Source organism: Oncorhynchus masou, chromosome 18, assembly GCF_036934945.1.
Source record: "Oncorhynchus masou masou isolate Uvic2021 chromosome 18, UVic_Omas_1.1, whole genome shotgun sequence".
Classification (NCBI taxonomy): Eukaryota; Metazoa; Chordata; class Actinopteri; order Salmoniformes; family Salmonidae; genus Oncorhynchus; species Oncorhynchus masou.
This window is the reverse complement of record NC_088229.1, coordinates 66384182-66401128: the sequence shown is the minus strand read 5'-3', so window position 1 is coordinate 66401128 and position 16947 is coordinate 66384182. Positions and strand designations below refer to the sequence as shown.

General features: G+C 44.5%; 1 protein-coding gene across 3 annotated transcripts in view; it reads right to left on the bottom strand.

Moving 5' to 3' along the window:
- LOC135505155 (protein phosphatase 1B-like) overlaps window positions 1-16947 on the bottom strand; it is a 29137-nt gene that overhangs the window by 1971 nt on the left and 10219 nt on the right. The window contains exons 2-7 of one of the 3 annotated variants that reach the window (XM_064924288.1): window positions 11514-12005; window positions 9052-9225; window positions 8762-8935; window positions 2979-3096; window positions 2024-2135; window positions 1851-1908 (exon numbers count right to left, since the gene is read on the bottom strand). In XM_064924288.1, the coding sequence (XP_064780360.1) occupies window positions 1851-1908; window positions 2024-2135; window positions 2979-3096; window positions 8762-8935; window positions 9052-9225; window positions 11514-11996 (1119 nt within the window). In that variant the 5' untranslated portion in view covers window positions 11997-12005. Of the gene's footprint in view, window positions 1-1175; window positions 1909-2023; window positions 2136-2978; window positions 3097-8761; window positions 8936-9051; window positions 9226-11513; window positions 12009-16947 lie in introns of those variants that run through there. The other 2 variants (XM_064924287.1, XM_064924286.1) reach the window with 2 other exon arrangements.

The following is a 16947-nucleotide window of genomic DNA, read 5'->3' as shown; positions in this document are numbered from 1 at the left end:
AGAGAAGGTGTTTATGAGGTGGCATAGGAAATACAATATAAATCTGATGTTTACGTACTGATGTTGAGAAGTGTGTGTGGATCCCAAGCTAAGAATGTGAGGGGTCGATATGTGGGATGAGTCCATCTTGGACTCACCTGACGGTGACCTACTGAAAGGCCGGCTGTGTCTCAATTCTTATACTAGGCTACATCCCATTTAATAGGATTTTTGTCAGGAATATAACATTTGTACTGAGTATGCTAGAAATGCCAGGATGCCTATGTAATAGGAATTCACTGTACACTATTCAGCACGTGAAGAGCCATTTCAGACCCACAATGGAATGTTTACAGGAAAAAGTGTTTCTATACCAGAACAGAAAGACTGTCAGACACCGACCAAATCTGACAGACAAGAGACAAACCAAATCAGATACAGATCTTAGTATGATTATTAAATCAAATCACTTTTATTATTTTATTTGTTCACAAATCGCTGTATGGAACAGATTCAGCACACCCCCATAGTCTTTTTACAAGTGAGAACCGGCAAAATGTCCTCAGTTCTCTCGATTTTAGTTGGTTTACTATTGTTTTGAGGACTTCTGGTACTCGGACGTATAGTAAAAAACGTGCATACACACAAACCATCATTTTGTGCCTTGTATTTATCTCAGAATATGGCACTTAGTATATGAGGGCAACAACTCAGTATTTAGAAATACAACAATGATAGGGGACAAAGCTTTTGAAAAGCAAGTATTTAAAAAAAACTTCTGTATTTTAAACTTTGCATTCTTTTAGAACATTGTATTTTTTCTGAATTTTGAAGTAGAACAGGATCTTAAAGTACTTCAGTGGACACACACACACATTCTAGCAAACACACACACTGGCACGCACAAAGTCTCTCTCACGCATGGCCGACCAGACAGGCAGGCAAGACAGACACAGACAGGTGGTTTATGGGAACTTGTGCTTTTATAACGCCAGTCCAGTAGAGAGAGAACTCCTCTCACTCAGTCGGGTAGAGGTCCATACATGATCGGCCCCTAGACTTAGACCACTCATCTTTCCATCTGTCCCCTTATGGTGTCTGAGAGTGTGGACAGGGGGAGGGGGCCTGGTTGGACAAACTCTTTCAGAGCCGCCGGAGGATCTGGTTGGTTGATGGCCCCTCCAGCAGCTCTGGCAGACATGTCTTTGGTCCTCTCTGCGTCGGGGTGGGGGGGTTCTGGCGTCTCGACGACGGCGGTGAAGGTGGGGGAGAGAGAGGGGGAGTCAGGGAGGTCATCTGCAGTAAAGGAGGAGGATTCCTCACATGTGGGCTGTATTTTCCCCAGGCAGACGGTAGACAGCAAGCGCTTTACTCCAGCACTGAGCGATACTGCTCCCGGTGGTGCAGGCGGAAATGACGCACACTTACGCACGCACACAAACACTTCTCACACCATACTAGCCCTACCCCTGTGGCCAGCTACCCGTAGTGACATAGTCTTTGTCCAGTGAGGAGAGGAGAAGCCACCAGTGCCTTCCAATCCCCCACTACGAGTCCCAATTTCCAAAACACAGACACAGTAAAGACAGTCTAGACTACGCCATATAGCTAGTTCCTGTTCTTAAGATGTCCTGGACTTTAGTGGGATTTTCTAAAAGGGTGGGACATGGCAGGAACATCAGGGAGCAGTTTTCATGTCATGTGAAACAAAGTCTCGACTCTGGATCAAATACTCCATTTTGATCACACTTGGTAATCGAAGGTCCTCGAAGCCCATTCACACCCCGGCCCAGAGGGTGGTGCTGTTGTGACTGGGCTGGAGTGGATCATTGTGGAAGTGGGAGGTCAGCGGTCAAAGGAGAGTTACTCACCCCTTCCTCTTCTCTGTGTGGGTTCAGCCTGCTGTACACCGCCTCGATCACACTGCGCCTGAATACACACACAGATTATACATTATAGTTTGTGTGCATTAGTGAAGATTGATCTGAAAAGAAAATGGACAATGAAGTACATTTCTTCAGTGTGTGTGTGTCATAGTATTTACTTGCTGGCCAGGCCTCCTCCAGGAGGTAGGTTGGGGATGTTCTCAGAGGCGATGTACCTCAGAACAGACACAAGGTCAGGAACCCCCTCTTCTCCACAGCCACCCAGCAAGTCTATGGACAGACACAGGGTTAAAGTGGAAACAGAAAGATGGACGGCTGGGTGCCTTTGAACAGATTCTACTGAATCTGCGCAAACAGCCATTGCTCGTGGCTCGCTAAAACACACTGCAGAGACAGCTAGCGATAGGGCGGCTGGCTAAAACACACTGCAGAGACAGCTAGCGATAGGGCGGCTGGCTAAAACACACTGCAGCGACAGCTAGCGATAGGGCGGCTGGCTAAAACACACTGCAGCGACCGGGCGGCTGGCTAAAACACACTGCAGAGACAGCTAGCAATAGGGCGGCTGGCTAAAACACAGAGACCGCTGCGGCTGACAGCTGCAGAGACCGCTGGCGATAGGGCGGCTGGCTAAAACACACTGCAGAGACAGCTGCAATAGGGTGGCTGGCTAAAACACACTGCAGAGACAGCTAGCCGTAGGGCGGCTGGCTAAAACACACTGCAGCGGGCGGCTGGCTAAAACAGCAGAGACAGCAATAGGGCGGCTGGCTAAAACACACTGCAGCGACAGCTAGCGATAGGGCGGCTGGCTAAAACACACTGCAGCGACCGCTAGCGATAGGGCGGCTGGCTAAAACACACTGCAGAGACAGCTAGCAATAGGGCGGCTGGCTAAAACACACTGCAGCGACAGCTAGCAATAGGGCGGCTGGCTAAAACACACTGCAGAGACAGCTAGCAATAGGGCGGCTGGCTAAAACACACTGCAGAGACAGCTAGCGATAGGGCGGCTGGCTAAAACACACTGCAGCGACAGGGCGGCCACTCTGCTTTTAGCTGTTCTTCGGTGCAGTGTGTCCAAGCTCTCAGAGAGGATGTGCATGTTCTCACCCTCTACACGAGTCTCCAGGTATTTGTCCAGTTCCTCCTCTTTCTTCAGCGCTTGTTCAGACACCTTGGGAGCTCCCGGTAAAGTCACCAACACCACACTCATGTTATCCCTACTGCCCTGGACACACACACAGAGGGTTGGAACGTCAAATAAAATCTTATAGGTCACGTGCTGATCGTAGTGTGAAACGCTTACTTACAAGCCCTTAACCAACAATGCAGAAAAGAAAAATAAGAATTTAGAAAATATTTACTAAGTAAAAAAGTAAGAATAAAATAACGAGGCTATATACAGGGGGTACGGAGTCAACGTGCGGGGGTACGTACTGGTTAGTCTAGCTAATTGAGGTAATATGTACAATCGAAGTCGGAAGTTTACATACACTTAGGTTAGAGTCATTACACCTTGTTTTTCAACCACTCCACAAATTTCTTATTAACAAACTATAGTTTTGGAAAGTCTGTTAGGACATCTACACGTTTGAGATTTATTTGACACAAATAATTATTCCAACAATTGTTTACAGACAGATTATTTCACTCATAATTCACTGCATCACAATTCCAGTGGGTCAGAAGATTACATACACTATGTAGACTGTGCCTTTACACAGCTTGGAAAATTACAGAAAATGTCATGGCTTTAGAAGCTTCTGAGTGGCTAAAATGATGTCAATTAGCCTATTGGAGGTGTACCTGTGGATGCATTTCAAGACCTACTTTCAAACTCAGTGGTTATTTGCTTGACATCATTGGGAAAATCAAAAGATATCAGCCAAGACCTCAGAAAAAAAACATTGTAGACCTCCACAAGTCTGGCTCATCCTTTGGAGCAATTTCCAAACGCCTGAAGGTGCCACGTTCATCTGTACAAACTACAGTAAGCAAGTATAAACACCAAGGGACCACGCAGCCATCATAGCGCTCAGGGAGGAGACGCTTTCTGTCTCCTACAGATGAACGTACTTGTGTGAAAAGTGCAAATCAATTCCTGAACAACAGCAAAGGACCTTGTGAAGATGCTGGAGGAAAAGGTACAAAAGTATCTTTATCTACAGTAAAACAAGTACTATATCGACATAACCTGGAAGGCCGCTCAACAAGGAAGAAGCCACTGCTCCAAAACCGCCATGAAAAAGCCAACTACGGTTTGCAACTGCATATGGGAACAAAGATCGTAGTTCTTGGAGAAATGTCCTCTGGTCTGATGAAACAAAAATAGAACTGTTTGGCCATAATGACCATCGTTATGTTTGGAGAAAGGGGAGGCTTGCAAGCCGAAGAACACCATCCCAAATGTGAAGCACAGGGGTGGCAGCATCATGTTGTGGGGGTGCTTTGCTGCAGAAGGGACTGGTGCACTTCACAAAATAGATGGCATCATGAGGGAGGAAACTTTTGTGGATATATTGAAGCAACATCTCAAGACATCAGTCAGCAAGTTGAAGCTTGGTCGCAAATGGGTCTTCCAAATGGACAATGACCCCAAGCATACTTCCAAAGTTGTGGCAAAATGGCTTACAGACAACAAAGTCAAGGTATTGGAGTGGCCATCACAAAGCCCTGACCTCAACCCTATAGAGCATTTGTGGGCAGGACTGAAAAAGTGTGTGCGAGCAAGGAGGCATACAAACCTGACTCCGTTACACCAGCTCTGTCACGAGGAATGGGCCAAAATTCACCCAACCTATTGTGGGAAGCTTGTGGAAGGCTACCCAAAACAATTGACCCAAGTGAAGACAAAATAAATACAGCACTGCTACCAAATGTATGTAAACTTCTGACCCACTGGGAATATTATGAAAGAAATAAAAGCTGAAATAAATCTACTGTTATTCTATAATTATTTCACATTTTAAAAATAAAGTTGTGATCCTAACTGACCTAAGATAGTAATAATGTACTAGGATTAAATGTATTTGGCTAAGGTGTATGTAAACTTCCGACTTCAACTGTACATGTAGGTAGAAGTGAATACGCATTGATAATAAACAGTAGCAGTAGCGTAAAAGAAACGAAGGGGGGATATTTGATTAACTGTTAAGAAGTCTTATGGCTTGGGGTAGAAGCTGTCAACTTCTTGGTGACTGGGGGGCAGTATTGAGTAGCTTGGATGAATAAGGTGCCCAGAGTAAACCTCCTGTGACTCAGCCATAAAAGCTAGAATATACATATAATTAGTATATTTCGATAGAAAACACTGAAGTTTCTAAATCTGTTTGAATGATGTCTGTGAGTATAACAGAAGTCATATGGCAAGCAAAAACCTGAAAAGAATCCAACCAGGAAGTGGGAAATCTGAGGTTTGTAGTTTTTCAATTCAGCCCCTATTGGAGATAGGAAGTGCAACATGACCAATATCCCACTAAGGCTTCCACTAGATGTCAACAGTCTTTAGAAACTTGTTTGAGGCTTCTACTGTAAAGGAGGGGCTCATAAGGGCTGTTTGAGTTAGTGGTCTGGCAGAGTGCCACGGGCTCGTGACGCGAGGTTGTGACGCTCGCGGTCCATTGCTTTTCTACAGACAAAAGAATTCTCCGGTTGGAACATTATTGAAGATTTATGTTAAAAACATCCTAAAGATTGATTCTATACATCGTTTAACATGTTTCTACGAACTGTAATGGAACTTTTTGACATTGTCTGCTCCTAGTGAATGCGCTTCGTGATTTTGGATTTGTTTACAAAAGTAGCTATTTGGACATTATCGAACAAATCAAACATTTATTATGGAACTGGGATTCCTGTGAGTGCATTCTGATGAAGATCAAAGGTAAGTGAATATTTATAATGTTATTTCTGACTAATGTTGACTACACAACATGGCAGATATTTTTTGGGCTGGGTTGGACTGAGCGCCGTACTCAGAATATTGCATGGTTTGCTTTTTCCGTAAAGTTTTTATTTTATTTGTTTTAAATCTGACACAGCGGTTGCATTAATGTCTTATGGCTGCAGGGGCACTATTGAGTAGCTTGGATGAAAGGTGCCCAGAGTAAACGGCCTGCTCCTCAGTCTCAGTTGCTAATACATGCATATTATAATTAGTAATGGATAGAAAATACTCAGAAGTTTCTAAAACTGTGTGAATGATGTCTGTGAGTACACCATAACTCATATGGCAGGCAAAAACCTTAGAAGAAATCCAAACAGGAAGTGCGAAATCTGAGGTTGGTATATTTTCAACCCATTCCCTATTGAAATCACATTGGGATATGAATGAAGATTCACTTCCTATGGCTTCCACTAGATGTCAGCTGTCTATAGAAACTTGAATGAGGCATTTACTGTGTTGTGGGACTGAATAAGAGGGGAATGAGTCAGCTTACTGGCAGAGAGCCAGGTCCTGGTCATGCGCATACCACATGATATCTTCCTGCGTTCTGTTCCTCCTCAAGACACAAAGGAATTCTCCGGTTGGAACTTTGTTGAAGATTTATGATAAAAACATCCGAATGATTGATTCTGTACTTCGTTTGAAATGTTTCGACCTGTAATATATCTTTTTGAAGATTTTGTCCGAAGAAATGGTCGACCAGCACCAGCGTTTGGATAGGTGTACCAAACGCGCTAACAAAGGTAGCTAATTGGACATAAATAACGGACATTATCGAACAAATCAAGCATTTATTGTGGACCTGGGATTCCTGGGAGTCCATTCTGACAAAGATCATCAAAGGGAATATTTATCATGTAATTTCTGATTTATGTTGACTCCAATGGCGGTTAATTTTATTATATTTCTGAGCACCGTCTCAGATTGCATGGTTTGCTTTTTCCGTAACAAATTGAAATCTGACACAGCGGTTGCATTAACCTCTTGAAACTAGGGGGCACTATTTTTATTTTTGGAAAAATAACGTTCCCAAAGTAAACCGCCTATTTCTCAGGACCAGATGCTAGAATATGCATATCATTGACAGCTTAGGATAGAAAAAACTCTAAAGTTTCCAAACTGTAAAAATATTGTCTGTGAGTATAACTGATATTGCAGGCGAAATCCTGAGAAAAATCCAATCAGGAAGTGACTCTTATTTTGAAACCCCTGCCATTCTATGCATCCCTATTGCCCATTGAAAGGGATATCAACCAGATTCCTTTTTCTGTGGCTTCCCTAAGATGTCTACAGCCTTTAGACGTAGTTTCAGGCCTTTATTTTGAAGAATGAGCGTAAATGACTGCATTGCGTCAGTGGCCAGCTGAGGGCTCTGAGTGATTCTTGCATAAAAGACAGGTAGTCATTTTTCCTCTCACTCCTACTGAAAAGCCAATCGTCCCGGTTGATATATTATCGAAAAGATATTTGAAAAACACCTTGAGGATTGATTATAAAAAAACGTTTGCCATGTTTGTCGATATTATGGACATAATTTTGATTTTGGATTTCTCAACATAACGTGACCAAAAAAATGAGGTATTTGGGGTATAAAAATAATCTTTATGGAACAAAAGGAACATTTGCTGTCTAGCTGGGAGTCTCGTCAGTGAAAACATCCAAAGATCAAAGGTAAAAGGGTTCATTTGATTTGCTTTTCTGATTTTCGTGACCAAGCTTCCTGCTGCTAGCTGGACATAATGCTATCGATAAACTTACACAAACGCGTGTCTTGCTTTGGCTGTAAAGCATCATTTCAAAATCTGAGATGACAGGGTGATTAACAAAAGGCTAAGCTGTGTTTCACTATATTTCACTTGTGATTTCATGAATATGAATATTTTCAAATATTTTTTGACCGTTGCGCTATGCTAATTAGTGTAGTTGATGACAATTCTCCTGGATCCAGGATGGGTAGTTCCAAGAGGTTAACGGACTTGCCTAGTTAAATAAAGGTAAATATTCCAGTCTATGCTAGCAAGACAGTCCTGTAGCTTAGCATCTGCGCCATCTGACCACTTTCGTATTGAGCGAGTCACTAGTATTTCCTGATTCAGTGTTTTGTTTGTAAGCAGGAGGATAGACTTATGGTCATTTGCCAAATGGAGGGCGAGGGAGAGCTTTGTATGCATCTCTGTGTGTGGAGTAAAGGTGGTCTACAGATTTTTAATCCTGTAGTTGCACATGTTACATGCTGGCAGAAATGAGGTAAAACAGATTGAAGTTTTCCTGTATTAAAGTCCCCGGCCAAAAGGAGCACCGCTGGATGAGCATTTTCTTGTTTGCTTATGGCCTAACACAGCTCGTTGAGTGCGGTCTTAGTGCCAGCATCACTTTGTGGTGGTAAATAGACAGCCACGAAAAATATAGATAAACAGTGTAGTCTACAGCTTATCATGAGGTACTCTACCTCAGACAAGCAAAACCTCAAATATGAGATTTCACGCACCAGCTGTTATTGACAAATGGACACAAACTACCACCTCTCATTTTACCAGAGGTAGCTAGCCTGTCTTGCCAATGCACGGAAAACTCAGCCAACTGTATATTATCCATGTTGTCGTTCAGCCACGACTCGGTGAAATTTAAGAGATTACAATTTTGGTTGGATAATCTCGAACAGAGCTCATCCAGTTTATTCTCCAATGATTGCATGTTGGCCTATATGATGGAAGAGGCGGGTTACCCACTCGCCAACAAATTCTCACAAGGTACCCGGATCTGTATCGGTGCTCTCTTCATGCAAATGACGGGGATTTGGGCCTGGTCCAGCTGCAGTAGTAAATCCTTTGCGTCTGACTCACTAAAAAACTCTTTGTCCAGTTCGAGGTGAGTAATCGCTGTTCTGATATCCAGATGCTCTTTTCGGTATTAAGAAACAGTGGCAGAAACATTGTGTGAAGTTTACCTTGTGCAGGCAGGTGTCCACCACAGCATTGCAGACTCTCTCCAGGTCGTCAAACACCTGTAGCCGGGACCTGACGAACTCGCACAGCTCCTCGTTAGACATCACATCCCAGATCCCGTCGCACGCCAGCACCACAAACTCATCCCCCTCGGCAGCACGCTCCAACACACACACCTGGGGGAGGAACACACACCTCAGCCTGAGATCATACACACACCTCAACAAGGACAAAGAACTATAAGCTGTTCCAATCAACATGCTACAGTAATAAAGGCTTTTTAAAAACACACCTCTGGCTCTGGGCTGACCAGCTGTTCTGTGGGACCCTTCCCATCCACACACTTGTAGTCATAATCCCCCAGGGCTCTGGACACGGCTAGGGAACCATTCACCCTCTGGATCATCACTGACCCCCCTGCATTCTGGATACGCTCCTTCTCTCTGGGGTTACACGGCTTGTGGTCCTAAAGGTGGGGGGGGGGGGTCATATGTGCATCCCAAATAACTACTCATTACATGATCAAGATGAGAGATTCTGCACCTCACCTAGCTCAAACAGATCCCCTAAAAATACATGATTAATGTCACTATCGTTCAGTCTCTTCATCAATCCCACCCTCTCCCCTTACTCACCCTCAGTATTATACCGGTGTAGAAAATCCCTCCTTCCACTCACTCTCCCTTTGAGTGGGAGTATCCCAGTATGCATGTATCCCAGTATGCATGTATCCCTGTATGTATGTATGTATGCATGCATGTATCCCAGTATGTATGTATGTATGTATGTATGTATGTATGTATGTATCCCAGTATGTATGTATGTATGTCAGTATGTATGTATGTATGTATGCATGTCAGTATGTATGTCAGTATGTATGCATGTATGCATGTATGTATGTATGTATGTATGTGCATGTATGCATGCATGTATGCATGCATGTATGCATGCATGTATGTATGCATGTATGCATGTATGTATGCATGCATGCATGTATGTATGCATGCATGTATGCATAGATATATTGTATAGTATTGGACCATTATACACTGCTCAAAAAAATAAAGGGAACACTAAAATAACATCCTAGATCTGAATGAATGAAATATTCTTATTAAATACTTTTTTTATTTACATAGTTTAATGTGCTGACAAAATCACACAAAAATTATCAATGGAATTTATCAACCCATGGAGGTCTGGATTTGGAGTCACACTCAAAATAAAAGTGGAAAACCACACTACAGGCTGATCCAACTTTGATGTAATGTCCTTAAAACAAGTAAAAATGAGGCTCAGTGCCTGTATGACCTCCCTACAACTCCTGGGCATGCTCCTGATGAGGTGGCGGATGGTCTCCTGAGGCGTCTCCTCCCAAACCTGGACCAAAGCATCCGCCAAGTCCTGGACAGTCTGTGGTGCAACGTGGCGTTGGTGGATGGAGCGAGACATGATGTCCCAGATGTGCTCAATTGGATTCAGGTCTGGGTAGCGGGCAGGCCAGTCCATGCCTTCCACTTGCAGGATCTGCTGACAATCCAGCCACATGAGTTCTAGCATTATCTTGCATTAGGAGGAACCCAGGGCCAACCGCACCAGCATATGGTCTCATAAGGAGTCAGAGAATCTCATCTCGGTACCTAATTGCAGTCAGGCTACCTCTGGCGAGCACATGGAGGGCTGTGCGCCCCCCAAAGAATTGCCACCCCACACCATGACTGACCCACCGCCAAACCGGTCATGCTGGAGGATGTTGCAGGCAGCAGAACTTTCTCCAAGGTGTCTCCAGACTGTCATGTCTGTCACATGTGCTGTGTGAACCTGCTTTCATCTGTGAAGAGCACGGGCCACCATTGGCGAATTTGCCAATCTTGGTGTTCTCTGGCAAATGAAAAAAGTCCTGCACGGTGTTGGGCTGTAAGCACAACCTCCACCTGTGGACGTCGGGCCCTCATACCACCCTCATGGAGTCTGTTTCTGACCGTTTGAGCAGACACATGCACATTTGTGGCCTGCTGGAGGTCATTTTGCAGGGCTCTGGCAGTGCTCCTCCTGCTCCTCCTTGCACAAAGACGGGGGTAGCGGTCCTGCTGCTGGGTTGTTGCCCTCCTACGGCCTCCTCCACGTCTCCTGATGTACTGGCCTGTCTCCTGGTAGCGCCTCCATGCTCTGGACACTACGCTGACAGACTAGGCAAACCTTCTTGCCACAGCTCGAATTGATGTGCCATCCTGGATGAGCTGCACTACCTGAGCCACTTGTGTGGGTTGTAGACTCCGTCTCATGCTACCACGAGAGTGAAAGCACAGCCAGCATTCAAAAGTGACCAAAACATCAGCCAGGAAGCATAGGAACTGAGAAGTGGTCTGTGGTCACCACCTGCAGAACCACTCCTTTATTGGGGGTGTCTTGCTAATTGCCTATAATTTCCACCTGTTGTCTATTCCATTTGCACAACAGCATGTGAAATGTATTATCAATCAGTGTTGCTTCCTAAGTGGACAGTTTGATTTCACAGAAGTGTGATTTTGAGCAGTGTATATCTAGCGCAGGGTTCCCCAACCCTGTTTCTGTAGAGCTACTCTCCTGTAGGTTAACTCCAACCCCAGTTGTAACTAACCTGGTTACGCACATCAATCAGCTAACTATTAAAAGAGTCAGGTGCTCTAGATTAGAGTTTGAGTGATAACCTATAGGACGGTTGCTATCCAGGAATAGGGTTGGAGAGTCCTGGTCTAGTGCGTAGTATTGTACCTGTGTGGAGAATCCAACTCGCCCTTCTCTGCTCAGCACAGCCCGGGAGTCGCCACAGTTTATGAAGTAGAGGTGGGAGGGGCTTAGCAACACACCCACTGCCGTGGAGCCGCTGCGATCCAACCCATTCCGCAGGTCCGTGAAGTTGCGCATGTACTCGTCGATCCTCAGGAAGCCGGCGCGGATCCCATCCTTCACGCCCTCCACTGAGCCCATACCCGGGGTGAACTCTGCCCCCCCTAACAGGATGTGCTCCAGCAGGTGGGCAGAGCAGTAGTTGGCGACGCGGGAGCCGGCGTGCCCGTCGTAGACGGCGAAGAAGGACCAGTCGATGAGGCCTTGGGGAAGGCCCACAATGGCAGTGTGGGCATCCTCCATCTCCACCCGCCAGCCCTGCATGCTACTCAGGCCATAGTGCAGCCCGTTGCCCTGGCCATGGGCCGTGTGCTTCTCGGTCTTAGGCTTGTCCAGGAACGCCCCCATACCTACACACTGCTGACAGACAGGGTACATAGTCATACGTTAATATGTCAATGTTGATTATGTTACCTTTAGGAAGTCTAGACACTTCTTTTATGTCCATGAGGGACAGGTTTTAGACTAACTTTTCCCACCGGCGCCACCATTTCCACTGGCGCCACCATTTCCACTGGCGCAACAGCAACTTTTTCAGGTTGCCTGCCCCAGCACAAGGTTTGGACACACCAATTTATAATTAAGGTCCTATCAAATCTATTTTATTCTCTTCCCGAGTCCATTCTTCCCACCAAGAATGATGTTTCCCCATTATGTTATTTTTTTGATTGTTCGGACCAAAAATATTTTATTATGTATTTCACATTCAGTTCAAGTCAGAAGTTTACATAGGCACAATCAACTTAGTGTATGTAAACTGTCTCTGACATCCAGAGTGAACCTCTTTGCTTCATCTCTGATCAGTCTTCTTTTGCAAGGAGGAATGGGAAAAAATTTCAGTCTCTCCTTGATGTTTAAAGCAAAACTGATAGAGACATACCTCTGCGCTTTTAATGGACCTCTGACTTACAGCTGTAATCGCAGCAAAACAGGTGGATTGCATATTAGTCATTTAGGTCAACATTGTATTAACTTCTGGAGTTTGCTGCAGGGGGGCTGAATAATTTTGCACGCCCAATTTTTCAGTTTTTGATTTGTTAAAAAAGTTTGAAATATCACAAAAAATGTCGTTCCACTTCGTGATTGTGTCCCACTTGTTGTCGATTCTTCACAAAAAAAATACAGTTTTATATCTTTATGTTTGAAGCCTGAAATGTGGCAAAAGGTCGCAAAGTTCAAGGGGGCCGAATACTTTCGCAAGGCACTGTATTTCTCAGAAGAATGTATTTTCTTCAGGATTGCTCTGTTTTTGGGCAGCTTCTCCATGAACTCCTGGCAGGGGAGGTAGAAGTTTGTCTTCACAATAAGCATGGTGTTGATGGTAGGAACAGTCAACCTATTTCTTGCTGCTGTCCATAGATCATTCATTTGGGAGAACAATCTCCCGACTGGTGCATTACTTCCAGGTAAGCACATGACAACTGAAGCTAATCTAGCCAAGTTAGGGTGTGGGATGTCGTTCCCTTTGAAGTGGGTCACCACCGTGCTCCATCTCTGACTACGCGGTGTCTCAGATGTTTTCCATTCTTCAATCGAACTCCCCTTCAGGAACTCTTGCAGGCTAGTAACATTGTCAAACAATGCATCCACATTGATGGTTAGATCTCTTCACATTGAAGTTGCCTTTTTAAAAAGGAGACAATGTAAATCTTATAGATTATCTGTGTGCTTTTCCCATGCTTGCAAGTAATTCACAGCCGTAGTGAAGAATGATTGGGATGTTTTGAGAAAGCTCTCTTTAGACATGGTTCCATTGTCCTCTAGCTCTCTCAGAAGTCCTCATCACGTCTTGTAGTCGATTTTGCCTCAACGTTTCTCACAATTGCAGGGGACTCCACAGCACAGCGATCCTGGCCTTCAAGCATCTTGATCGTGTCACTGAATACAGTCAAGTTTCCATGGACAAAGGCCAGCCAAAGTTCAGTCAGTGGCTTTTCGAACATTGCCCTGTTGTCCTGCAAACATTTGTCTTAAGAAAGAAAAAAGGATTTTAACGGCACATACATTTTCAGCACTCTTTCTAGAGCAGGGAGCATGGACAGCCAGCGAACATTGCTGTGTCCTAAAATATTATGGTACTCCTGGCCAACAAACTCACCAAAGCTCTTCAGTCTTTCTACTCTGACATAAAAATATCTTTGTGAGCAGGTACTCAACATCATATCCAAAGCTGTTCTGGCCGTGTTGTGAATGATGTGTGCAGGACAACCTAAGCCAATCACCTCCCGCTGCAGCACATTTTTGGTATTTGTGTTGTCAGCAGAGAATGTTTTCCAGGTTATATTTTTGGATGACCACCAGGACCTCAGCTGCAATTTCCTCTGCTGTTTCTCCTTTCAATTCAACAAAATCAAGCAGTTTTGTTTCCACAGATGTGCTGCCATCATATATCGTACAATATCTGACTACTATTGGCAGCAGCTTTACATGTCCATGACTGGACAGGGACACAAATTTAACTTGGTCTAGGTCCTGTGTTTGCCAAAGAAGCTGCCCATGTTGCTAACACGTTACTCACTATGGCGTCACATTTTGTCCAAACACATGTAAACGTTGACTCATAAAGCTTCCGTGTCAGTTGTGCTGTGCAGTCCATAGATCATTAACTATGATTGTGTAGCATCGTGGGGTATACAAAGACACCCTCCTGCACAGCTAAATCATATTCTTCTTGGGAAGGCTCTACCTTCTTGAAGAATGTGGTAACAGAGGGCATACCAACACGGCCAATCAGAGGGCTTTATGCTTTTTCATCTGTTGATGTCCTACCACCGCCGTTCTTCCCCAGGTGTCAAATGAAAGAGGAATCACAAAGGGTGCAGTGAACAACCATCATCTTGACCTGAGAGTATAAATGGAAATTCTCTCATGTCATAAAAAGTGCATTTCTGTTTCTTGGAAAGAGCCATTGTACCTCTGTCTGCTCTTCTTCACTCTCCTTGTCGCTCTTCATACTCTTAACTTTTTATTCTCCTCTTTTCTTCACTTGTCTTCCTTCCTTTCCTTCTCTTTACCTTTCCACACTCACTTCACTCTTTACTCCCTTAATTTTTCCTTCTCCTTCCTTTCCAATCTTGAATAAAAAATTAGTACACTGTTAGATAAAACAGATTCCCATTGCTTGCCTAATTTTTTGTATTTTATCTCAAAAAACTTGTTTGGAAAAATAAATTGGCAGGCTCTGTAATCATATCTTTCCTCCTCCTCCATCTTCCTATCCAGTCTTCCTCCTTTCCACTGCTAATGTTATCCATGAACACATTCCTCTACTACCCCCTCCATCATCCCTCTCCACCCACTGGCCCCTCCATACATCCACCCACCCACTAGCCCTTCCCTAAGCCCTTGTATCCATCCCTTCCCTCCACTAGCCCCTGCACCCATCCCTTCCCTCCACAAGCCCTGCATCCATCCCTTCCCTCCACAAGCCCCTGCATCCATCCCTTCCCTCCACAAGCCCCTGCATCCATCCCTTCCCTCCACAAGCCCCTGCATCCATCCCTTCCCTCCACAAGCCCCTGCATCCATCCCTTCCCTCCACAAGCCCCTGCATCCATCCCTTCCCTCCACAGGCCCCTGCATCCATCCCTTCCTTCCACAAGCCCCTGCATCCATCCCTTCCCACAAGCCCCTGCATCCATCCCTTCCCACAAGCCCCTGCATCCATCCCTTCCTTCCACAAGCCCCTCCATTCTTTTTAGCCTAAATAATCAATATTTCAACCGGACAAAAGCGGTGTAAATATAAAAGAAAAACGAGAAAGGCGCGCTCTCGGTCGAGGCAGCGAAGAGCTCTGGGGACATCACAGGGTCCACTCCCTCAATGTGGTCATTCTCCCTCATTTTTCAGAATAACAGCCTGAAACAATGTCTAAAGACTGTTCACAGCTTGTGGAAGCCATAGGGAATGAAATCTGGGTCCTATCCCTTTAAATGGTGGATAGGCTTTCATTGGAAAAACAGCCATTTCAAAATAATGGCACTTCCTGGATGGATTTCTCAGGTTTTCACCTGCCATTTCAGTTCTGTTATACTCACAGACATTATTTTAACAGTTTTGGAAACAGTGTTTTCTATCCAAATCTACCAAATATATGCATATCCTAGCTTCTGGGCAGTAGCAGGCAGTTTACTTAGGCCACGCTTTTCATCCAAAATTCCAAATGCTGCCCCCTATCCTAAAAAAGTTGAGCCATTTTGCCACAACTTTGGAAGTATGCTTGGGGCCATTGTCCATTTGGAAGACCCATTTGCGACCAAGCTTCAACTTGCTGACTGATGTCTTGAGATGTTGCTTCAATATATCCACAATTTTCTTGCCTCATGATGCCATCTATTTTGTGAAGTGCACCAGTCCCTACTTCACCAAAGCACCCCGACAACATCATGCTGCCACCCTCGTGCTTCACGGTTGGGATGGTGTTCTTCGGTTTGCAAGCCTCCCCTTTCTCCTCCAAACATAACGATGGTCATTATGGCCATAAGGTTCTATTTTTCTTCATCGGACCAGAGGGCATTTCTCCAAAATGTACAATCTTTGTCCGCATGTGCAGTTGCAAACCGTAGTCTGGCTTTTTTATGGCGGTTTTGGAGCAGTGGCTTCTTCCTTGCTGAGCGGCCTTCCAGGTTATGTCAATATAGGACTCATTTTAATGTGGATATAGATACTTGTGTACCTGTTTCCTCCAGCATCCTCACAAGGTCTTTTGCTGTTGTTCTGGGATTCATTTGCACTACTTGCACCAAAGTAAGTTCATCTCTTGGAGATCTCCTTCCTGAGCGGTATGACTGTCTGCGTGGTCCCTTGGTGTTTATACTTGCATACTATTGTTTGTACAGATGAACGTGGTACCTTCAGGCATTTGGAAATTGCTCCCAAGAATGAACCAGACTTGTGGAGGTCTACAATTTTTTTTCTGAGGTCTTGGCTGATTTCTTTTGATTTTCCCATGATGTCAAGAAAGGAGGCACTGAGTTTGAAGGTAGGCCTTGAAATACATCCACAGGTACACCTCCAATTGACTCAAATGATGTCAAATAGCCTATCAGAAGCTTCTAAAGCCATGACATAATTTTCTGGAATTTTCGAGCTGTTTAAAGGCACAGTCAACTTTGTATGTAAACTTCTGACCGACTGGAATTGCGATACAGTGAATTATAAGTGAAATAATCTGCCTGTAAACAATTGTTGGAAAAATTACTTGTCATGCACAAAGTAGATGTCCTAACAGACTTTCCAAAACCATAGTTTGTTAACAAGAAATTTGTGGAGTGGTTGAAAAACAAGTTAATGACTCCAA